General features: G+C 36.7%; 1 protein-coding gene across 3 annotated transcripts in view; it reads right to left on the bottom strand.

The window, feature by feature from the left end:
• Positions 1–25,941, bottom strand: part of GRM1 (glutamate metabotropic receptor 1) — a 416,877-nt gene that overhangs the window by 275,633 nt on the left and 115,303 nt on the right. For all 3 annotated transcript variants that reach the window (XM_086708072.1, XM_025925255.2, XM_025925256.2), the window contains exon 3: positions 22,004–22,253. In XM_086708072.1, coding sequence (XP_086564198.1) covers positions 22,004–22,253 — 250 coding nt within the window. The remainder of the gene's footprint in view (positions 1–22,003; positions 22,254–25,941) is intronic.

The following is a 25,941-nucleotide window of genomic DNA, read 5'->3' as shown; positions in this document are numbered from 1 at the left end:
ATTAAAAAATTGAGTCATTGATATACAGAGTAACAAAATCTAGTAAAGCCCTTAGGTAATTTGGTCCTATACTGTGGAAAAAAAGTTAAAATAAAATATCTAGATAAAATAAATATGACCTAAAGAAATAAACAAAAATGGGGGCGCCTGGGTGGCTCAGTCGGTTAAGCGACCGACTTCGGATCAGGTCATGATCTCGCGGTCCGTGGGTTCGAGCCCCGCGTCGGCTCTGTGCTGACAGCTCAGAGCCTGGAGCCTGTTTCAGATTCTGTGTCTCCCTCTTTCTCTGACCCTCCCCTGTTCATGCTCTCTCTCTCTCTCTCTGTCTCAAAAATAAATAAATGTTAAAAAAAATTTTTTTTTAAAAACAAGAAATAAAAAAATGTAAATAACATTTTACAGAGATATAAAAACTCTTAAAAGATAAGGAAATAAAGAATAGGAAAATTGAGGGTTCTGAGCTCTAATGTGAGACATGCTACCAACTGTACAATTTAAATAATGGGTATCTTATCGTTCAATTTTCTCTCATCTAAATGAATGAGCAAAGTGTTCATCTATGAACACTATACTAAAATCAGCCCTTTCCTTCTCCAAATACTTAGCTGGGATCATCAGGGTCATCTCTCTGCAAACCTAGTCATGCCTTGTCCTGTGCAGTGCATTTCTGGGGTCTGAAATTAGTCCTGCTGCCTTAGGTCATGGCTGTGGTACAAGTGCTAGTTCTGACAATGCACATGCACATAAGAGTAGTAATTTTATTTTCTTCACTTGCACTCTATTCTCCCAATTTGTATAATTGGAATTCTCTGGCAGTTTGTAGTCTGGTACTCTACTTTCTATCTAAAAATAGATTACTAAGAGTCCCAGAGTCTGGACTTTGACCACTATTTCTTATAACAACCTCCTCTAAGTAATTATACTTAACCCCCATTTTCGCTCCTATACTTCCAGCCCAGATTAGAATCCTTCCTTGGATGTACTCATGGCTATGAATTAAGATCACAAGGCTGCTCTTTACTCAGCTTCACTTTAAGCAGTGCCAGGGAATACTGTATGCACTGAAACTGGAAAAGTTGGTCTAGAGAAGATGGTCCCAAACATGAATACACAATGTAATAGTCTGTATGGACGTTTAGTATCCAAATGAGAATGACCTTTCAGTGAGCAAATTATTTTTTTAAATAAGAAAGGTAGATGATGAAGGTCATTATCAACAATGATTGGCCATGTTGACAGTAGTTTACTCTTGATATAATATTAAGAAAATGATAATTTACCTCTGTGGTCTTACTCCCCAAAACCTACAACTGTAGTGAAATTATTTTTTAAAGAAAACACCTTAATTGAAGAACTTTCTACAAAATATCTGACCAGTACACTTCAAAAACTGTCAAGGTCATCTCATATAAGAAAAGTCTAAGAAACCATGATAGCCAAGAGGAGTCTAAGAAGACATGACAGCTAAATGCATGGTGGTATCTCAATACAAAAAATGGGCATTAGGTAAAAACTAAGAAAATATGAATGAAGTACAGACTTTAGTTAATAATAATGCATGTATATTGATTCATTAACCTTAAAAAAATGTACCATACTAAAATAAGATGTTAATAAGGGAAATTGAGTGCTGAGTCTAGAGAGGCTATCTATATTATCTTAGCAATCTTTCTGTAAATCTGTTCTAAAAACAATAAAACTGTCCTAAAAAGTAAAGCTTATCAAAAATAATATACAAAAGGGAAGAATTCTATAGGTCTATTATAAGAATAAATGATCTTTATACCTATAGGGGACAGTACTTAAATGACTATCAGGAAGTGGTTGTTCACAGTCATTTTCTTTGGCTACAACTCTGCTTTAAAATGTATTTTTCAAGGCAAGGCCTAGAAATGGCCAAACTGAAACTGCAAAAATACTGATGTTTAGTGAGAACATAAGAAAAAAAAATCCAGTGAAAGAAGAGATGCCATGCAAATAATGGTAACTGAAAAAGTGATTAAATTATTATTATCAAAATATCACTCATAAGTTATTCAAGCTTAGAATAGTTTCAAATATGTCCATATCAGATTTTGGTGTGACATAAAAACTCTGAAACAGAAATTCAAGAACATTAAGCACATGAAAAAATAATATACATTGAGAATTATAGAAAATAAAAGAGCGAGAATGTTTAAATACAAATTTCATAGTATTCTAGAGAAAAGAGAAGACATTTAACTCGTGTAAACTATTTCAGAACATATCAAGCAGAAAGAGAATGAAGAGAACCTAAAATTTTTAAGTTTAAAAAGTGACTCAGCCTATTCTATTCTAGCCTCTTGTGAGTTGTCAGAGAAAGTCACAATGGGAATACATGTCAACTCTTGTTAGTCCACCAGGTTGGGATTAGGAAGTAATTTGTTGGGACAACGCTCTACAGGGCAGACAGAGAGGGCTCACTTATATTGTTGCTTCCTCTCCTAGTGCTGTTCTGGGAAAATAACATACAGACCTGAATCCAAGTACTTAATGCTTTAAGAAGAAAAGAAGGCTCAGTCAGACTGAGTTCGTTCACTAATATGACTAAAATTTACAGCTAATATGTATTAGTTTAATGACATGCAGAGGAATCTGTTAAGCATTTAAATGCCATCATCTTCACACAAGGTTGCATTAGCCCTATGTAGTGGAGACTAGCATTGCTGCTACTTTGTGGAAAGGTGACAGAACTTACTCTGGGTCTCTTAGCAATGAATATGGAAACGGGGGTTATAATAGAAGTTTTTCTGATTCTTATGGCTGCTAGTCAAAACTTATTCTATTAAAGTAATCATTTGATGTAATGCACAAGTTAGTTAAAAGATTTAATCATCTTTTCTAAGAATTTACTAAAACAACTAATTGTTGTGGTATATTACAGATATAATATTCTTGCTTAGGAAACATGAAAAAACTATAATATTGTATTGAAGGGGAACTTACAGACTTCTTGTTTCCAAATATTTTTGAGCTACTAATTCTACAGGAGATAGATCCACGGGATTTAAACCAGAATTCTAGTAAGTTAGTATCTCTGAGTCTTTAGTACTGTTTTCCTCACCCCAACTGACCAGAGAAGTCCACAAGGAGACATTAAACCACAATGCTGATAGAACATATAGATTTACATAAACCAACTGTTACAGTATGTTTTGTGAAATATAGCAGTATATTTCCAGAACCTAATATAACCCATATTACTTTTAAGGGAGACATTAGCTTTTTGTTTTCCCACTAGGAAGATGTATCATTAACATATTATTTTCCTTTTCATAGAAATTGTGCATAAAGAATTGAAAATTCCAGTTTGTGATTTTAAAAAATCCAATGAATCAAAAGAGGATATCTTGGATTTATGAGATGGATTCTGCATTTGTACTTATTCATACTGTATTTTTTTATTTTTACTATTTACCATTTTAAAGGAAAATCTACAAAGTCAAACAAACTTCTATAAAGTAAAATGTTCCAGTTTTTAACACACTGCTATCCTCAAGGTCTTACGGATAATATGATAAACCTGGCCAAGAAACATCATGTATACAGATATATCAAGACTAAAGATGACAGGCCTTCCTAAAGCTTTTTAAATGGATGACATTTAGAAAAAAGTAGAGGTTGAAATAAGTGTCTTCTAACATTTTCAAAAAATACAAGGATAATAATCCTAGCAGAGAGTACTTATGTCCTTTAATGGTACCAATGCAAATGTTTCATTGTGATTCTTGTTTTAACCTTTTTATCATAGTCCCTTGAAAAATAAGACCATAAATGACTAAGAGCCAAACTTATTTTTTAAAAAGTGAGAGGCATCCGGGTGGCTCAGTTGGTTAAGCATCTGATTCTTGATATCGGCTGGGGTCGTGATCTTTCCGTAGTGGGATCAAGTCCCGCATCGGACTCCACAGTAAGCATGGAGACTGCTTGGGATTCTCTCTCTCACCCTTTCTCTCTCTCTCTCTCTCTCTCGCCCCTGTCCTGCATATGAATATGTGCGTGCTTGCACGTGCACTCACTCTCTATCGATAAATAAACTTTTTTTTAAAAGTGAACTAAACGTGCAAGGACTGTGGTTCTGTTTATACTGCTATAATAGACACTGTCTAAGATCCTCTCATGCAATCATTTTCTCATGCAATCCCCTCCCCCTTGAGGCACTGGACCTAGTAATATGCTTTTAATGAATAGAATATGGCAAAAGAAATGAGATATCACTTACATGATTAGGTTACAAACAGCCCATCACTACTTTCACCTTTCCTCCCCACCCTCCACACCTTGCTCTGTCTTACTGTTTCCCACTCTTGCTCTAGAGAAGCCAGATAGCCTGTGTGCTGTCCCATGGAGAGATCCATATGACAAAAAACCATTTCCAGCAGATAGCCAGCAAGAACTAAGATCTGGCAGCAGCCAACTGAGGGACTTTGGGAGCGTATTCTCACCAACTTGGGCCTTGAGACAGCAAGATGTTGGAGAGATGAAAACTTAGCATTCCATGAGTCTTTTTCTACAGAAAGTCAGGCTCAGCAAACACCTTTCCTTCTTCACAGAACTCAAGACATAAAACCTTGAGGATACAAGTATAAACACCACTAATTTAATAACCTGAAGTATAGTTAATAAACTCAGTGTTATCTTTTGAAATTGTAAGTTTCATTAAGTGATTTCATAACAATCAATGTAAACTTTTCCAACAGGATGTAGTGGAAAAAATCAGTAAATTGACTTAATAATTTTCAATATTCTACTTTGGTAAAACATGCAAGTAAGCTACTCTTCTGCAATACACCTTAGAGATATCGCAGGTTTAGTTCTAGACCACTTCAATAAGGTGAATATTGCAATAAAGTGAGTCAAATGAACTTTTTGGTTTCCCAGTGCATATAAAAGTTATGTTTACACTATACTGTACTATACTAAGTATATAATAATAGCATTGTGTATTTTTAAAAAATGTACATACCTTAATTTAAAAATACTTTATTACTGGGACACCAACTGGCTCAATCGGTTAAGCGTCTGAAATAGGCTCAGGTCATGATTTCACAGTTTGTGAGTTTGAGGCCTGCATCGGGCTCTGTGCTGACAGCTCAGAGCCTGGAGCCTGCTTCGGATTCTGTGTCCCTCTCTCTCTGCCTCTCCCCCACTTGTACTCTGTCTCTCTCTCTATGTCTCAAAGATAAATAAACATTAAACAAATTTTTTAATACTTTATTACTAAAAAATGCTAACCAAGATCTGAGCTTTCAGCAAGTTACAAGCTTCTTGCTGGTTAAAGATCCTGCCTCAAGGTTGATGGCTTCTGACTGATCAGAGTGGTTCCTGAGGGTTGGGGTAGCTGTGGTAATTCCTTGAAATAAGACAACAGTGAATTTTGCTACATTGATTGGTTCTTCCTTCATGAATGATTTCTCTGTAGCATGCTATGCTATTTGATAGCATTTTACCCATATTAGAACTTCTTTCAAAATCGGAGTCAATCCTCTCAAGCCCTGTCACTGCCTTACCAACTATGTTTATGTAGTATTCTAAATCCTTTGTTATTGTTTCAACAATCTGAACATTTTCTCCCCAAGTAGATTCCATCTCAAGAAACCACTTTCCTTGCTTATCCTTAAGAAGAAACTCCTCATCCATTCAAGTTTTATCATGAGATTGTAGCAATTCAGTCGCATCTTCAGGCTCCACTTCTAATTGTAGTTCTCTTGCTATTTCCACCACATCTGCAGTTTCTTCTTGCACTTGAACCCCTCAAAATCATCCATGAACATTAGAACTTCTTCCAAACTCTTGTGAATGCTGCTATTTTGACCTCTTCCCATGAATCATGAATGTTCTTTAAGGCATCTGGAATGGTGAATCCTTTTCAGAGGGTTTTCAATTTACTTTGCTCAATTCATCAGACGAATCACTATCTATGGCAATTACATATTTTAAAAAAAGTATTTCTTAAATAATAAGACTTGAATGTTGAAATTACTCTTTTGATCCATGGGCTGCAGAATGGATGTTGTATTAGCAGGCATGAAAACAATATTAATCTCATTGTACATCTCCAACAGAGCTCTTGGGTGACTAGGTGCATTATCAGTGAGCAGTAATGTTTTGAAATAAGTCTTTTTTTTCTGAGCAGTAGGTCTCAACATTAGGCTTAAAATATTCAGTAAACAATGTAGTAAACAGATGTGCTGCCATCCAGGCTTTGCTGTTCATATACAGGACAGAGGCAGATTAGATTTAGCATAGTTCTTAAGGGCCCTAGGATTTTCAGAATGATCAATGAGCCTGGGCTTCAACTTCAAGTCACCAGCTGCATTAGCCCCTAATAAGAGAGTCAGCCTGTCCTTTGAAGCTTTGAAGCCAGGCATTGACTTCTCTCTAGCTATGAAAGTCCTAGTTGGCATGTTGTTCCAATAGAAGGCCGTTTCCTCTACACTGAAAATCTGTTGTTTAATGTAGCCACTTTCATTAATATCTTAGCTAGATCTACTGGGTAACTTGTTGCACTACATTAGCACTTACTGCTTTGCGTTGTACTTTTATGTTATAAATAGGGTTTCTTTCTTTAAACCTCATCATGAACCTACCTCTGCTAGCTTCAAACTTTTCTTCTGCAGCTTTGTCACCTGCTAATCCTTCACAGAGTTGAAGAGAGTTAAGGCCTTACTCTGGGTTAGGCCTAGTGGAATGTTATAGCTGGTTTGATCTTCTATTTAGACTACTAAAACTTTCTCTACATCAGCAATAAGCCTGCTTTCTTATTATTTGTGTGCTCACTGAAATAATATTTTTGATTTCCTTCAGGGATATTTACTTTGCACTCACAATTCAACTAACTGTTTGACACAAGAAGCTAAGCTTTTGGCTTGTCTCACTTTTGACATACTTACTAAGCCTAATCACTTCTAGCTTTTGACTGAAAGTAAAAGTCCTTTCATTTAAACACTGAGAGGCCATTGTAGGGTTCTCATTGGCTTAATTTTCAATATTAAGCCTTATTCCCTGTGTCTCAGGGTGGCCTAGGGACGTCTGCGGAAAGGGAGAAAGACAGGTGAATGGTTGGACAGTGGAGCAGTCAGAATACATACAACATTTGTCAATTAAGTTTGCTGTTAAAAACATAGAATTTGTAGTGCTCCCTAACAATTACAATAGTCACATCAAAGATTAATGATCACAGATCAGTATAACAAATATAATGACATTTAAAAGTTTGAAATATTGTGATACTTAACAAAATGTGACACAGAGACACAAAGTGAGCAAATCCTATTGGAAAATGATGCCGATAGACTTTCTTGATGCAAGGTTGCCACAGACCTTCAATTTGTATTTTAAAAAAAGCAATATTTGCAAACTGCAATAAAGTGAAGTAAAATAAAACAAGATATGCCTGTACTTTGTTACTGACACAATTTTTGCAATTCCAGCTCCCTTGAGTTTTTAGCTAAGTTTTCAACCCTTATAGGAATTTATTAGAGTGAATTTTAATACCTATATAATGTGCTACATTTGGTGACCAAGGAAGCAAAATTTATACCTGTTTATTTCCTCATTAGAGAGGAATGCCATACCCAGAAGCCCTTTAGGTCATACTTCCTAATTACTATGTAGTGTTTCCATCAATCCCCGAAGTGGCATCCTACATTTTGAAAAACTGTCTATGGTAATTTCTTTAAAAATGTTTTAATGTTTTTTATTTTTATTTTCCACAGAGACGGAGAGAGCACACGAGCGAGTGGGGAGGGGCAGAGAGAGAGGAGACACAGAATCTTAACAGGCTCCAGGCTCTAAGCTGTCAGCATAGAGCCTGAGACAGGGCTCGAACTCATGAACCATGAAATCATGACCTGAGCTGAAGGCAGACACTTAACCGACTGAGCCACCCAGGTGCCCCTGTCTATGGTAATTTTTAGGGAATATACCTGTACAGGAAGAAAACTACTACTATGAAAAAAAAAAAGTGTGAAAAGGAATGTTCGAAGCACGCGTTTTTGGTTTGTTTTTTTTTTTTCAATCTTCAATGTTATTTTAAAAATATGTAGAAACCATACTCATCTCTAAAGCATATCAGATAAAAAGATATGCTTCTCCCAAATATAAGAACACACCAGACATTGACCATAACTACAACTAGGACTCTGGGTAAGTATCTCAGGGGAAAAAGTGTAAATTTCTTTTGTGCAATTGTCCATTTTTCACAGTATATAGCTCAAACTCTGGAATGAGAGTTTTAATGAGTTTTAATAGCCTCCAATGAGAAGAGGTTATTGAGTTTCACTCTCTGAAATATTTAGAGCAATAGTCCTTGATTATTTTACTATCCATTCAAAGTACATAAAAGAGAAATGGGACAGGGTTAAGGTTGCCAAGAGGTAAGGGCTTTCCAGTAGGAAGAATCTTCATCCCAGAACACCCCTCTTCCCAACCCTTTCACTTCTTCTGGTCAGAACAAGGAATGAGCTCATATGAGAAAGAATGGTGGCCCAAAGGCAGTTGCATGACATATTCAAAGTGCTGAAATAACAAGCTGTTGACCAAGAATCTTATATCCAGCAAAAATGAAAGTGAAATAAAGGTATTCCCAGATAAACAAACACTGAGTAAATTCATTCCTAGCAGACCTACCCCCCCAAAAAAATAAATAAAATAAATATTAACGGTAGTTCTTTAGGCTTAAAGCAAGCTACCCAAGATAGAAATTCAAACACACACACACACACACACACACACACACACACAGTGCACAAGGTAGTTAAAGTAATTATAAGAAACAGTATAAATGTATATCTCTTCTTCTTTCTAACTTCAATGATTTAAAAAGCAACTTCATAAAACAATATGCATATAATTTTATGTGAGGACCAATAACACAAGGAAGTGTAATATGTTTGACAACAGCACAAAGATGGTGGGTAAGAACAAAGTTGTATCTGGTATATCAATGACACCAGATGGTAACTTGCATCCATAGTGAAAAAAATGTAGAGAATCAAAAATGGTAAATCAGATGGCAAATGTAAAAATACCTATGAATATATATTTACTTTTCCCTTGTCAGTTTCTCTAATAGGCATAACTTCTAAAGCAGTAATTATGACAATGCATTTCTGAGTTTCTAATATATGTAAATGTAATGTGTAACAATAGTACAAAAGGAAGAAAAAGGAAAGAGAGCTATATAAGAGTAATATATATTTGTACATACAATACATATTGTATATATGTTAAATTAGCATAAATTTGAAGTGGATTCATAAGTTAAGATTTATACAGTAAGCCCTTACCAAGCACTAGGAGAATAATGTTTAAAAAATACACTGAATGGGGCGCCTGGGTGGCGCAGTCGGTTAAGCGTCCGACTTCAACCAGGTCATGATCTCACGGTCCGTGAGTTCGAGCCCCGCGTCGGGCTCTGGGCTGATGGCTCAGAGCCTGGAGCCTGTTTCCGATTCTGTGTCTCCCTCTCTCTCTGCCCCTCGCCCGTTCATGCTCTGTCTCTCTCTGTCCCCAAAATAAATAAACGTTGAAAAAAAAAATTTAAAAAAAATAAATAAATAAATAAATAAATAAATAAATAAATAAAAAATACACTGAAGTGGGGCGCCTGGGTGGCGCAGTCGGTTAAGCGTCCGACTTCAGCCAGGTCACGATCTTGCGGTCCGTGAGTTCGAGCCCCGCGTCGGGCTCTGGGCTGATGGCTCAGAGCCTGGAGCCTGTTTCCGATTCTGTGTCTCCCTCTCTCTCTGCCCCTCCCCCGTTCATGCTCTGTCTCTCTCTGTCCCCAAAATAAATAAATGTTAAAAAAAAAAATTTAAAAAAAAATACACTGAAGAAAAAAAAGATTAAAAAAGCAATGGAACAAAAAGACACAAAACACTGGAAAGCAAAACATAAATTAGTAGCAGTAACTCTATATCAATAATTACATTATGTGTGAAAGGATAAAACAATACAATCAAAAGGTAGAGATTGTAAGTCTAGATTTAAAAAAGTAAGATCCAACTACATGTTGTCTAAGGAAATATTTTACATACAATACAAATATGTTGATAGTGAAAGGATGGAAAAAGAGATATAATGTAGATGGCAATCATTAAAAGGCTGGAGTAGCTATACTCTTATCAGGAATAAAAGCTTTAAAACAGTAAGTCACTTGATATAAAGAGGAATATTTTCTAATGAGAAAAGCATCAATATATCAGAAAGAGACAGCTATTATAAACATATATACACCTAGCAAGAGAAACTTAAAATACATGAAACAAAAACTAAGTTAAAGGGAGAAAAAGACAATTCAACAAAAATAATGGAGAGACAAAATATCAACAGGATACAGAAGACTTGAAGAACAGTATGAAGAAACTACACCTTACAGGCATCTATGGAACCCTCCGCCCAACAACGATAAAATACAAATTCATCTCAAGTGCACTTGGAATATTCCCCAGAGCACAGCATATGATAGGCAATAAAACAAGGCTTATTAAACGTAAAAGGGATGAAGTCACATGAAAACTATTCTTAATTATAATAAAATGACAAGAAGATGAGAAGCACAATATCTGAAATAAAAAATGCACATGATGGGATTAAGAACAGATTAAACACTGCCAAAAACAAAAACAAACAAACAAAAATCATGTATTCACAGTCATATCCATAGACAGTGTAGAAGATGAAGCAAAGAAAGAAAAGTGGGGGAAAAAAAGACATACAATCTCCCTGTGCAAAAATATCAAGCAATCAAACATACATACAATTGGAGCCCAAGATAGAAAGAAAAGAATGATAAGGACAGAAATAATATTTGAGGAAATAGGGGTGCTTGGGTGGCTCAGTCAGTTAAGCATCCGACTCTTGATTTCAGCTCAGGTCATGATCTCATGGTTCGTGGGATCGAGCTCCACATCAGGCTCTGCACTGACAGCACAGAGCCTGCTTGGGATTCTCTCTCTCTCTCTTTCTCTGTCCCTCCCCTGCTCACGTTTGCTCTCTCTCTCACACACAAAGTAAATAAACTTAAGAAAATAATATTTGAGGAAATAATAGCCAATTATTTTCCAAATTTGATTTGAAAAAACTATGAACCCATATATCTAAGAAATTTAATAAACCTCAAGTCAAATAAATAAAAGGAAAAACCACATCAAGGTTTATAATCAAATTGCTGAAAACAAGTGATAAAAAGACAGGCTTAAAACAGTAAGAGATTAAAAATACACATTCACGCAACACAAAATCATAGCATATTTTTTTATCAGAAGCTATGCAGGTCAAAAACATAATTGAGTAATATCTCTAAAGTATTGGGAGTTAAAAACAGGAACTATCAACCTAGAAGTCTATACCAGGTAAATGTTTTTTATTTTAATTAAGGTAAAATAAAAACATTATAGACAAAAAAAGTGAAGAGAATTTATTCAGCAGCCCAGCCTCACAAGTAATGTTAAAGAAAATTCTTCAGAAAGAAGGAAAATAATCCAGAGGAAAATTTGGACCTACACAAAGGAATGAAAAAGTAATTACATAAGTAATTATGGAAGGTAGTTTTTCTCATTTTTAATTTCTTCAACAGGCAATTGACTATTTAAAATAATAGTGTATTTTAGACATTAGAATAGAATTAGAAGTAAAATAATGAAACAATAGAGCACACATCAAAAGAGAGAAATAGAAATATATTACTATAAAGTTCTTATACTATATGTAATGTGGTATAATATTCTTAGAATATGGACATTAATAACTTAATGAAAGTTATTATAAACCCTAAATAATTATTCATAAAATAATAAAGAATCCTAGCTAGTGAGTCAAAGGTAAAGGTGAATTGGAATGCTAAAATATTTAATTAATACACATACATATATACTCGCTTATTTTCAAAAAATATCAGGCTATTTTAATGGAGAAATCATAGTCCTTTCAACAGAACAGTTCTGGAACAACTGGATATTTTTAGTTAAAAAAAATATGAAACTTAACAACATATATGTTGTTATGTCACAACATATATGAAAATTAACTTCAAATACATAACTTAATCATATATCTAAACATAGAAACGTTATAAAATTTAGACAAAAATGTTTGTGACTTTGGAGTAGGTAAAGCTATTTTTGATAAAACACAACAAACATAAATCATAAAAGAAGAAATTGATAACTGGACTTTTAAATTTTAAAACATTCTATCTTCCAAAGATACTGTTAACAAAATTTAATTTTCAGACACATACTTAGCAAAAATAATATGCTATATATGTTTATTATAAATGATTTGGGTCCAGGGGCGTCTGGGTGGCTCAGTCAGTTGAGCATCCGACTTCGGCTCAGGACATGATCTCACGTTTCGTGAGTTCGAGCCTCACATCGGGCTCTGTGCTGACAGCTCAGAGCCTGGAGCCTGCTTTGGATTCTGTGTCTTCCTCTCTCTCTGCCCCTCCCCCACTTGTTCTCTGTCTTTCTCTGCCTCTCAAAAATAAAGAAACATAACAAAAAAAAAATAATAAATGATTTGGGTCCAGAAATTATAAAGAACTTTCTACAACTTCGCAATAAAACAACCAACCTGATGACAAAATGGACATACAGGTCTACAAAAGATTTCACCAAAAGAGATATTAAAATGGCAAATAAGCACATAAAAATGTTCAACATCATTAGTCATTATGAAAATGCAAATTAAAACCACAAAGAGATGCCACTGCACACCCACCAGAATAGCTAAAAGTGAAAAGACTGACAATACTATTTTGGTGAAGATGTAAAGGAATTAGAACTCTCATACACCACTGGGGGAACTGCAAAATGGTACATCCACTTTGGAAAATAGTTTGGCAGTTTCTTGTAAAGCAATCTATAAAGTTAAATACAGACTTACCATGTGACCCATAATCTCACCCCTAGATATTTCTTTAAAAGAATTAAATAGATATATCCACACAAAGACTTATACATGAATGTCCATAAATGCATTATGCATTATAGTCGAAACTGGGAAAGATCCAAATGTTCATCAATAGGAGAATGGATCAGCAAATTGAAGCACATCCATGCCATTGAATACTACTCAGCAATAAAGAAGCTATGCATACGTACGACACCATGGGTGTATCTCAAAAGCACTTTGCCAATTAAAATAAGTCAGACATAAAAGACTACATTCCATATGATTTTCTGTATACAATATTCTAGAAAAGGCAAAAGTGTAATGACAGAAAGCAGATGAGTAATTGCCTGTGTACAGAGGTTGGAAAGGAATGCTTGCCAAGGGACATTAGGGAATGGAAATATTCTATATCATGATTTATATAGTTATAATGCTTAAAGAGAGTTATGATGCTTATACAGAGTTACAAGAATCATCAAATGAAACACTTAAAGTTGGTGAATTTCAATAAGGCTGATTTGAAATGTACATACTCCTCCATCTATCCCTGGGCATATTGAATTAGAATTGAAGGGGGGTGGAGCCCAGGAACTGATGGTTTTAGGGTTTTTGATACAGGCAGCCAAGCAGCTGACAAGCACCTAAATCATCAGCCCCCAACTCTACAATTAGCAAGAAATGTCAATATTATTATTATTTACTATTCTCCTCATGTATCTTTACTTTTGAAAGAAAATCTTGAAGCCAAATAAATTTAAGAAATTAAAAAAAAAACAGAGCTAAAGTGTCAAAATAACAGGCAAAAAAGTTAAAATTTTCATTCCATTTTCCCTTTCAAATATGTCCTGAGAGGGGCGCCTGGGTGGCTCAGTCGGTTAAGCGTCCGACTTCAGCTCAGGTCATGATCTCGCGGTCCGTGAGTTCGAGCCCCGCATCGGGCTCTGTGCTGACCACTCAGAGCCTGGAGCCTGTTTCGGATTCTGTGTCTCCCTCTCTTTCTGACGCTCTATATCTCTCTGTCTCAAAATAAATAAACGTTAAAAAAATAATTAAATATGTCCTGAGAGCAACTCAGTTATTGTGAATGCCACCAGAGTGTAAAGCATATAGTTATGCTATAACTATAGCTAGGCTTCAGAAGGTAGTGTAGGCTTCAGAAGGTAGTGGTTCTGAAATTTAACTCATCTTCAGTCTTTACAACAAGAAGAAGATCCAAAGTCTCTCATCAAGAAATTGTATTGACGGTTTGTGGTAGGATCCAGGAATGTGCATTTTTAAGTGCCCATATTGTTTCTGTTGTGCGGCCAGCTTGGGAAGAAACTATCATGTTTCCACAAAATGTATTAATATAAAATCCCTGCTGTCTTTGATCAGCCTCAAACATAAACTTGACTAGATTATAATGACTTCTTTTTCCTCCATTCAAATTGAGCCAGTGCCGTATAGATACAGAGGGCAACCCTAAACCCTTCAGTGTTTCTAGTACTCTAAAGGCGAGGAAAGACCAAGATGTTAGTCATTCAGTTTTTAGAAGTCCATTATCTGAAACATGGAAATAGGTATTGGTGTAAAGGAAGGGTTAAGCACAATGCAAATTAGTCACCCAAATATTGTGAAAATCCTAAGCATTTCTGTGGCTGAGATCTATGCTCACAATACTTGTCAATATCCTCCTACAAATAATGTTTAATCTCCAGAGTACTCTAAACTAAATCCCCTTTCCTTCCCTCGAATATATTTCTCACAGTCTTTTTCTAACAGTGTAATCTTCCACAAAGCTCTCATTAATCTGCATGTGGAGGAGGAATGTTTTAAGAAAGGGATTGCCTGTCAGCCGGTTAGCAATCATTTTCTGCCCTTGGGAACCTACAGAAGGCCAGGTTATGTATCTATAAGTTGGGACCATCACACATCAGAAAATGCTCATCAGCTTTGCCAGCCTCTTGATTATAATCCATTTTGGTGGAGGTCATGCTTCACTGAAAGTTCACATTTACTTTATAATATATAACCTTTATAATTTTGTCTGAAGGCTGAAAACTTTAGATATCCCCCCCCCATTTTTTCCATAATGGAAAGATAGGATCTAAAATAACTCATTTCTCATAAAAAAAAATAAGTGTGGGAAACATAACACCATGGTATATCATCTTGTTTCAAGTGTATAAAGGTCACTTTTCCAAATATGTGTTTAGGTTCTAGAAGAAAAAGACAAAAACATTACCTTATATTTAAAAAAAAAAGGAAAAGTTACTTCTTCTTTTGTTTTAAAATGAAGCAATAGCCATCTTTCCAGATAAAGCAAGTGCTGCTTTCCAGACATTTTTTTAATGTGCTTAATGTCGTTGTGCTTTCAACTCAAAAATCATGGTGTCAATGTTTTTTCATGGATCAAGTTTTAGAAGGAATTTCTCTTCAAAGACAAATATTGGAAAGTGGGTCTAGTGGGTTAGAAGACAAGAGTTGAGAGATGATAGATAAAACAGTGCCCACCAATAAGGGATAAGCATTTGAAATGTAAGGACTCTATTCTTAATAGTTTGATTGGCCAGGATATAGTAGGGAGAGGGGGCAAAATGAAAGGTTATTGGCTTAATTACCTTTATTGGATATTTCTTTTGTAGAGTGGATAAGTTAGAAGATGAGGCCATAATCCAATAAAAGGGGCTAGGGAATATATAATTAAATATGGCATACCCAATATATTTAATCATGTATTTAATCAGAGGCTCCTAACAAGATAGAATGTAAATCTACTGTAAAGGCTTCCCAAGATGAGGAAAACAGGGTGGAAAATGTCAACACTTGGCATACAACTAAAGCCAGAAAGCTCTCACTCATCCCCTGAGAACAGTGTGCCTTTAGGTCCCCACAAGAGATATACCACTGACACTCAGCTATAGTTTAACAGGCAAGTAGGCATTTTGTAATTAGAAAAACACAGCTTAATGGGGTGCCTGGGTGACTCAAGTCGGTTAAGCATCTGACTTTAGCTCATGAACTCTCGGTTCATGGGTTCAAGCCCTGCGTTGGGCTCTGTGCTAACAGCTCAGAACCTGGAGCCTACTTCGGATTCTGGGTCTCCCTCTATCTCTGTTCGTTCCCCATGCACACTGTCCATCTGTCTGTCTCTCTCTCTCTCTTTATCTCAAAAATATTTTTAAAAATTTTTATTTTTTTAGAAAATTGTATTCTTAAATAAAAATACAGCCTAAGAGACAAGAAGAAATGAGTTGTAATTTTACAGATGAATTCCAGAGGCTGAGGCTGACTGAAGAACGTCAAACCTTACCATGCTAGATAAAACACACTGATCCTGGAATAGGAAAGGAAAAGCAAGGGCCACACAATGAAACCACTTGCTTTCTCTCTGACTCCCCAAGATTTCTGACACAGTTGAGTTTTTACCACATCAAAACACCTTTTAGGCTTGATGGGAAAATTAACAAGCATATAAAACTTGTCAACTTTGAGGAGGTTATAATTTGACATTTATGTATCTATATGATTTATGGTATTATAGTAAGTTTGAATCTTGTCTCCACCACTTATTAAATTTAGGAATTTGGTATAGTTGTTTAACCTCTCTACCTTTCAAATCAACCTTTCAGGGTTGTTGTGAAGACTGGAGATATTAAATATTAATAGCCTAGTACATACCAAACACTCAATAAATGGTAGCTCTTATGTGTTCATATACATGGACCATGCTCACTTTCACTTTCTTCAAATAAAGGAACAAAAAATAGAAATTAGAACAAATCAGCCAGTTTACAATTACAGTTTTAATAATTATCACTTAAGATTTCAGTGAAATATCGCCCAATTGTTCCAAATTGGCTTCTATGTAAGTATAGTTCCATAGATACCGACTGTGTGCAAAGAGAATTAGACTGTGGAGTCTCATGTTATGATAAAAAATAATGAGCTTGAAAAGAATAGCCCCTTTATTGAATTATCACATAAAACCTTTAATACTGGGAGAGGAAAAAAATTAAAAGAAATAGATAATAATTAGAAATGTAAAATTTTCTTACAGAGATACTTCAGTTAATTTTCCAAGAAGGTGAATTTAAACAATAAAATAAATTTCTAGAAGAGAGAGCAAACTAAAAGAAAACTAAAGTTAATGCTAATATCTCTTAAACACAACAATTACAACTTGACAGAGTATAATTTAGTGATTAAGAGCATGAATTCTGAAGTCAAACTGCCTAGGTTCAAATCCCAGCTCTAGATTTGCAGCACTTTTTGACAACTTTTCTACTTCTCCATACATCAGAGCAGGAATAATACTAGTACATTTCTCATTATAGTGTTATCATAATTAAATGGGTTAATGTATGCAAAGTGCTTAGAATAGTGCCTGGCATATAGTAGGTCCTAAACAAATGTGATGATCATCATCACCATCATCATTAGAATTATAGCTATGGTGAGCACAATTCTGAGAATCATCTCAAAAGAGGCAATTTCATAGAGCCAAGATGGAACATTTCTTTGGTGTAATGATTAACTTGTGGTTAGTTAACTTACTTGGTGACAATATTCTGCCAATTTGTCTAAAGTCACAGGTTTGATTATCTTGTAGGTCTGCTGGCTGCATTCCATGACCACGTGAAGACACTAATACTGACCAGCTGTATTCAACAAATTCTCCTGGTTTTAATAAAGGTTACAGGTAAGAAAATGTAAACTGATTAATCTAAATTCATGAATAATTTTAGAAAAAATTAATGTACAAATATATTCCTATTGATCATAGTTTTGTCACATGGTCTTAATATAAGTTGTTAATTTTGTAGGAAAAAATAGACTCAGAGACAAAAAGTAACTTAAACAAGATCACGGGATTCCTTGGTGTCAGGGCTAGAACTCTCAGCCCCTATTTCTTTTTGTTTTATTTTTCCATTATTCTATATTCATTAAATATAGAATGCTCTTATTATCTTTGAGAACTTCCTATTTAAAAAATTCTATTTCTGTCATTATAGTTTATTATGCCATTATGGAAAACAGTTTCAATGACAGAATGTGGGATTTTAAGACCATCATAAGACTTTCTTATGAGAAAAATGAAAAGCCATTTTGAGGTATTGAGCACAGAAAGAGAGATATTACCTGACTTAATTTTTTTTATTATTTAAATTATGTTTTTCCTTTTTTTAACTTGTTTTATTTTGTATTTTTTTTAATTTACATCCAAATTAGTTAGCATCTAGTGCAACAATGATTTCAGGAGTAGATTCTTTAACGCCCCTTACCCATTTAGCCTATCCACCCTCCCACAATCCCTCCTGTAACCCTCAGTTTGTTCTTCATATTTATGAGTCTCTTCTGTTTTGTCCCCCTCCCTGTTTTTATATTATTTTTGTTTCCCTTCCCTTATGTTCGTTCATCTGTTTTGTCTCTTAAAGTCCTCATATGAGTGAAGTCATATGCTTTTTGTCTTTCTCTGACTGCCTAATTTCACTTAGCATAATACCCTTCAGTTCCATCCATGTAGTTGCAAATGGCAAGATTTCATTCTTTTTGATTGCCAAGTAATACTCCATTTTATATATATATATATATATATATATATATATATATATATATATACACACACACACACACACACACACACACATATATGCCACATCTTCTTTATCCATTCATCCATCGATGGACATTTGGGCTCTTTCCATACCTTGGCTATTGTTGATAGTGCTGCTATACACATGGGGGTACATGTGTCCCTTTGAAACAGCACACCTGTATCCCATGGATAAAATGCCTAGTATTGCAATTGTTGGGTCATAGGGTAGTTCTATTTTTAGTTTGTTGAGGAACCTCCATACTGTTTTCCAGAGTGGCTGCACCAGCTTGCATTTCCACTGACTTAAGTTTTTAAAAGATCACTTTGGGGGCGCCTGGGTGGCGCAGTCGGTTAGGCATCCGACTTCAACCAGGTCACGATCTCACGGTCCGTGAGTTCGAGCCCCGCGTCGGGCTCTGGGCTGATGGCTCAGAGCCTGGAGCCTGTTTCCGATTCTGTGTCTCCCGCTCTCTCTGCCCCTCGCCCGTTCATGCTCTGTCTCTCTCTGTCCCAAAAATAAATAAACGTTGAAAAAAAAAAAATTTAAAAGATCACTTTGCCTTAAGAACAGATGATGGGGAAGGGCAGGGATCAATTAGGAGGTTATCACCATAATCCAGATGAGGGATGATGGTGCCTTGGACTGGGATGGTAGCAATGAGAATGCCAATAATTCGTCAAAGTCTGGATATGCTTGGATGGTAGCACTACAACATTTCCTTTTATGTTGGATGTGAAGCATGAGAGAAAAGAGGGGTCATGAAGGCAAGAGAATATAAATCTTCATTCAGGAAGTTCTAATGCTTTTAACTAAATACCTTTTGCTGCAGTCTAAGCCATGACTTACTCATCCTCATCTCTATGAAAAGAGGTCCATCACCATCTGCACAATGTCCTCTTGTAAACCTGGAGGCAGCCAGAATCATACTATGTGCTGTGAAAAATACTAAACAATGGCTCCTGACCTCAAAGGAGTTTATCATTTAGTAAATGAACTCCTCTCCAAATAGAAGGGAGATATATTTAACAGCACTGCAAATGTAGCCAGAAGTTGCAGCTTGATGTTAAACTGTAACCCTTCCGGGCATGCCTGCACAAATGAGAGAACCAAGCCCACCAAATGTCCATCTGGGATAGAATATATTCCTCAGGAAGTGGAAGAATCAAACATCTGAAGGGAAAGCTAATTCTAGGTATGGTGTGGTGTTCCTGCTTGCCTTGGCTCCCTGTTCAGCTCCCTATGGACTCATGTATGAATTCCTATCTCTTCCAGGGAAGGGAGAGAACTGTGAACAAAGAATAGAAAGGGCTATTTTCCCCCAAATCCTCTAAGATATGAGAGTAACAGCCAATACTACTCTGATAGATGTCCATGGAATATAGCCCAGAAAGGCAGAGAAGCACCAAGTGTGGCAGGCTTTGGCATCTCAAGGACTCCATGCATCCTTGGCAATAACCACTGGTGCAGGGAACAGCATCCTCAGAAGCTCAGGTGTTCATTGTCGTCATGATTCCCTACGATGTGTCATTAGCACCCAGCAGAGATAGGGCAGATAGACAGAGGAATAAAAGAGGTAGATATCACATGTAACTGACCTTTTCACAAGCAAGCATCTGAGAGACTCAGAAATACTTGTCTGAACTCAGCTATTATTAGCAGGTAAGCAAGAGTCAGAGAGGTAAGTTTATATTGTCATCTTTGTTCAGCTTTAAAATAATGATGAAAGGGGCGCCTGGGTGGCTCAGTCAGTTACGTGTCCAACTTTGGCTCAGGTCATGATCTCCCAGTTCGTGGATTCGAGCCCCACGTGGGGCTCTGTGCTGACAGTTCAGAGCCTGGAGCCTGCTTCGGATTCTGTCTCGCTCTCTCTGTGCCTCCCCCACTTGTGCTCTCCCTCTATCTCAAAGTTAATAAACATTAAAAAAAAATATGATGGGATGAGTTCTTTACACTCCAGGTACTCACTGCAACATTTTATATAATTATATTTCACAATTAGGCAGTCTGTATACCCCAAGGCTCACATATTTGCCACATCTGTGTAAAGTACCCAGAAATCAGGTAGATAGCCTCTTCATGGATGTTAAAGAGAATGAATTCTGGAAAAACAGACAACTGTTCTTTTGAAAAGCGTAAACATGAGAATATTTTTAAGACAAGTGTCCTTCATAAAAGCAGTCATTTTACAAAATCAATAAAAAGAACAAATCTGTATGTCCTGGTACATATATTACCAACCTTATTTTGTATAACACTTCCTCCCTTTCACTCATAAAGGAAATAATATTCCATTTTTAAACACTTTTTTTTTAACACTTGCTAAGTGGCTTCACACAACTGCACCATGTTGAAGAAGCCAAAATGACATTTTGTGGCACTGTACCAATTTTACTCAAATTTAATAATTTTTTCTTAATCTTGAATTGTATTTGACCTTAATTCCATTTCTCCTCATGAGAGAGTATTTGTTTGTTTGTTTGTTTGTTTGTTTGTTTATTTAGTTGTATTTATATCCTACCTTCTTTTCAAAAGTCTCCGGTACCTCTAGTTCCAGATGATGATGAGATTAGTGTTACTACTATTATGGCTATTAACACGTCAAGGACAGAGGGAAAGGTGTGGTGGGGATGTATGTCCAAACCATTACTACTCGGCATCCTAGAGAAGAGGGTCAGTGGTTGAGGTGCTTCAGCAGGTGACATATAGATTATATTCTAGCCAGTAGAGGAGATGAGAGGAGAAAAGGGAATCTGGAAGATGAATGTGACAGAGTCAGGGATCAGTGGAGGCTTTCCCTTATGTAAATTCAGTAGGTTCCTTGGAAAAATTAAGCAGTTGCTTTGTGCAATATTTTTAGTAGGCAAATTAAACAAGACACCTGTTAGGTCAAAACCCTATGAAAAATACAATGACACTGAAAATCTATTCCCACAAAAGTGCATATCATATGATCCAGAAAGAAGAGCAGAGGTTTTGGAAGCCACCACCTACTGTTTCAGGAGTCACATGCTGAAAGCATCACTCAGCCATCCCACGCGTGCAAAAGAGCACATTGTCAGGTTCCACGGTTCAGCTGCATTTAGCCAGCCCTTCAAATTTCCTATCTTAATATATATTTCTATTTTCACTGCTACCCCTCCTCCACCAATACCCCATTAAGGCTTCTATGCTTTTTGAAGACATAAGCATGTGTGTGGTTTAGGGAGCTGGGGGTTGGGAAGGGCCAGAAGCAACTAAAAAGAATAATTCTCCAGAATAAAACATTCTGGCAACAACTTCCCATCTTTTTCTGAAGTAGTCTCATCATCTTGTCATTGACTGCCCTGCTCTTGTCTAGCAGGAAAATGACAATAGCCCTATTCTCCATGAGCTCTAGAGCAAAGGTTCAGCCCAGAAGACCCTCTCTAGAGTCAGGATGTCCAGATTTATGAGAGCAAGTATATGTGAGCCAAAGTGTACGTGGGGGGGGGGGGGTGTAAGAAAGAGAGACAGAGATTGATATTTACCTTCCAATGAGGGAGAACTCTCCCACAACACCCAGGCGCCGCATGGCACTCAGGAGGCCTCGGACAGTCATGCCTTCACAGAAGCAGACAACCACTCTGGCCTTGGGAAGCCTCTCCCGAAGCTTGCGCAGGAGTCGGTCAAAGCTCTTTTCCCCAGCATTGCTGTAGATTTTGTCTGAGTGGGCGATGCAGAGGCCTTCCTGGGCAGCCAGCTCTTTGAAAGCATCCATTCCGCTCTCCCCATAATTCCCTGTCCAGAAACAACCAGCAGATGTTCAAGACAACCTGGCAGCACAGCAGTTACAAGCTTGAATAAAGGCTCATTAGTTGCAAGGAATGGAGAGGACAGACTTGCCAAATAATTTGTAAATATAACTGGAACTGAAGGAAGATCTGGATGGATTCAAGAGAGTAATCAACTGTAATCAAACTATCAACTATGGAAATAATGAGAAACTATCTAACCAGGCATCCACGGTGAAACAAGTTTTGAGAAATAAAGGACTACTGCCCTATTTTACAACAGCAATCAGTAGTGGTTGTCACAGATTTTAGCAATGTGGGAAAGATCACCATATTGGGTAAGAGGTCAACCAGCACAACGAGAAGCCCTGTTCATTTGAGGGCTCACTTCTCTGGCTTCCAGTTAAGAGGCAGACACTCATGGTGACAGCAAACCCTGAAGAGTAAGAAAAATGAATGGAACACTTGGCCAGGTCAGAATAAGTAGACAAGACCTAGCTGCATGGTTTAGTCAAAATCCACCATCCTCTGATGAAGTGATAGGATGATGGGAGATTTGGCCTTATTTAACTATCATTCTAAGATAAAATGTACTTTAAGAACTCATAGAAATCAACGAAATAAAACAAATACCACCTTGTGCCAGTTTCCCATTTCTTTATTTCACTGCTGATTCTAGCCCCCACCTTAGTGTCCTCTGTACCTCTACCCGCTTTCCCCAAGTTTGGGCATTTCGACACCTGTGTAGATGATCCAAAACCACATCCTCCAAGTTTCTCAACCCCCTCTGTCCAATGATATTTTCTATAACCCTCTTACCTCCATGGTCACACTTTGACCTTGTTGTCACGAATGTTTCCAATATCTCTGAATATAGATGTCAAACATCCCAGTCTCTGTTTATACCCTCTTATCTTTCAAGCCCATATATTCTGTTACCCCTACTCCAACATTTCTTCAACTTTATGGAAACCTCAAATCCATTGACTTCCCAATCTTTCTTTCCATCCTTCCTTTCATTTGCCTCTTAGCCCAGCTCATATCTTAAAGGAGTGATTATAAGGATAGGCTGTTTCCTCATAATCCTTATAATCCTCATAATCACTCCCTTACAAATTCCTTAACTCCTTTGTGTCCTCCTGACAAACCTCTATGCTAGTTAAAACAAACCATTCACCTATTCCATGTCTCCACTTGAAGACCTAAGTATGCCTGGAAAAAATTCAAAATCTTGATGACTGGTCTTATGAAAAATTCATAAGCATTCATACCAAAAGGGGCATTCAATATTGCAATAAAATTATACTACATCTCCTCCATAAATAAAATCTCCTAGTCCCTAACATGATAATTTCATCCTTACTCTTCCCTCCTTAAATCTCCAAACTATTGGCCCCACCTCTGACCCTCATCTCAGCTGGGATCTTCATTTCATATTTCAATAAGAACACAGAAACAATCTGACAAAAACTAACTCAGCCACACATCACAACATCTACAAAGTTTTCTTTGTTGGCACTCATTTCTCTGGCATTTCTCCTGCTGCAAATTTGAAGTGTTTCCATCTTAGGACAGAGCCAACTCTTACTCAGAAATACTAGGTCTCATTGCTTTTTGTCTATTCAAGAACTTTATCCTGCAATTGTCCCCTCTCTTTGCTAAAAATCAAACTATTTCCTTCTACTGGTGTCAGTAAAAAATAAAAACTAAAAATTTTTGGACTCTTTTTCCCACTTGAGTTACTATCTCATTTGCCACTCCTACTCACAACCTAGGTCTGTGTGTTTGCCTCAGCATCTGCCATGCTCTCCTTTACCACCCTTCCCATAACCTCAGAATCTTCTCTTGTCAAGGTCACCAAAAAATTCCCTGTTGCCTATTTTATGATCTGTTCTCTCTTCGTCTTTATTTACCACCAAGGTGCATTCAACAGCTGGCCACACCCTCCATGATATCCTCTCAGTATCAGTCTCTGTAATGCATCCTTTCATGATTTACTCACCACTTACTGACTACTCCTTGATGAGCAGAGGATTTTCCTCCTCTGCTCAGCCTAGAATATTGTCATGCCAGGACCTGGTCACATTCAGTCACATTCCTTAAAACAGCATTTGAATATTATGGATGAATCCCAAATGTAGGTCTACAGACCAGACTCCCCTTTGGAGCAAAAGATAGTACACTCAATTGTACCCTTGATATATCCACTTATAGACATCTTAAAGTTAACATATTTGAAATAGAATGTTTTCCCTCTCCACCTTGTAAATCTGCTCTTTCCAGGCATCTGCTGTTAGTAACTAATGCCATTGCCCACCACACTGCTCAATAACAAAGTTTAGGAACTCTTGATTTCTAGCTTTCTCCCATGTTCCAGATCCATTCCACAGACTGTTCTAAAACATTTTTAAGCTAGTCTCTTCCATTTCAACCTCAGCCATCCTAAACCAAGTGTCTTAGGTCAGGTTCCCTAAAAGCAGAGCTGAGATGAAGCTTCTTGTTCAAGTTACTTATTGAGAAGAAGAGGAGCTAGAGAATCAGGGAAGGACAGGTCAGGAGTCCTAAGCAGGAATGTCATCTCAGCTACTGATAAGCTTCAGTATGATTCCACAAAAAAGTGTTACAGCAAAAACTGTAGCACAAAGTTAGCCCCACCTTTAGGCAACAGGACCCCTTTGCCACTCGGTCATTGGCTAAGGTCCATAAGAAGGGAGGGGAGTTGTAGCCTCCCAGGAAGGAGTCGGCCAAGATTTATAAAAGCTTACTTTCATAGTAGCTGGGAGATTGGTGTACAAGGCAGCTACATGTAATCTGGACAGGCCATTAACAGCATCCTCTATTCCAAGTAACTGTCAGTTCTTGCCTTCACAACTATCCTATCCTCTGATTGGTCTCCTTGCGTCTATTCTTGTTCCCAATGATTCCACCCCTAATAAACAGAGTGATCAGTTAAGGTATAAATCAGATTACATAACTTCTCTTCAAAAAGCTTCAATCACTTTCCAGAATACTTAGAATGATACCAGAACTCCCTCTCCTAAACTACCAGCCCTTTACATGGACTGAGCCTTCCAACTTCTCCACTCTCATCTCTGCTCACTTCCCCTCTCCCACCTTCTCTAGACCATAGCCTTCTTTCTCTCCTTGGAATACTGTAAACTCACTCATGCCTCTATATTACCTGTTTCCATCACCTGAAAAGATAATTTTCTACAGATGTTCTTATCAACCTTTCTCAATATAAATGTCATCCCTTCTGAAAAACTTTTCCTTATCAGTTATCTTAAAGAAACCTCCCAGTAAATCCTGTTCATGTCCCTTGATTTTATCTTATAACCTATATTTGACACTTTTTCTTGTTAATTTTTCTCTTCCCTCTAGAATATAAGCTCCATGAGAACGCCTCTTTGTGCCTCATCCAATGATGTATCCCTAATACTGAGAACAGTTCTAGACACTAAATAAATGGTAAAAGTGCATTTGTTCTAACAGCACAATACAAAAAGGAACAAAGGTTGTAAATAAGCAACTTGAAAAAAATAAGCAAAAGTGGGTGATAAGCATATGAAAAAAATTACTGGCTCTCATTAATTATCAAGACAGTGCCACTAAAACAAGATATTTTTTCACCTGTCAAATTGCCAGAATTACAAAAATTAATAATATTTAATGTTGGCAAGACACAAATACATTTA

This window comes from Puma concolor, chromosome B2 (assembly GCF_028749965.1).
Source record: "Puma concolor isolate L17-30 chromosome B2, mPumCon1.1.hap2, whole genome shotgun sequence".
Lineage (NCBI taxonomy): Eukaryota > Metazoa > Chordata > Mammalia > Carnivora > Felidae > Puma > Puma concolor.
The sequence above is the reverse complement of the archived record's forward strand: the minus strand, read 5'-3'. Positions and strand labels throughout refer to the sequence as shown.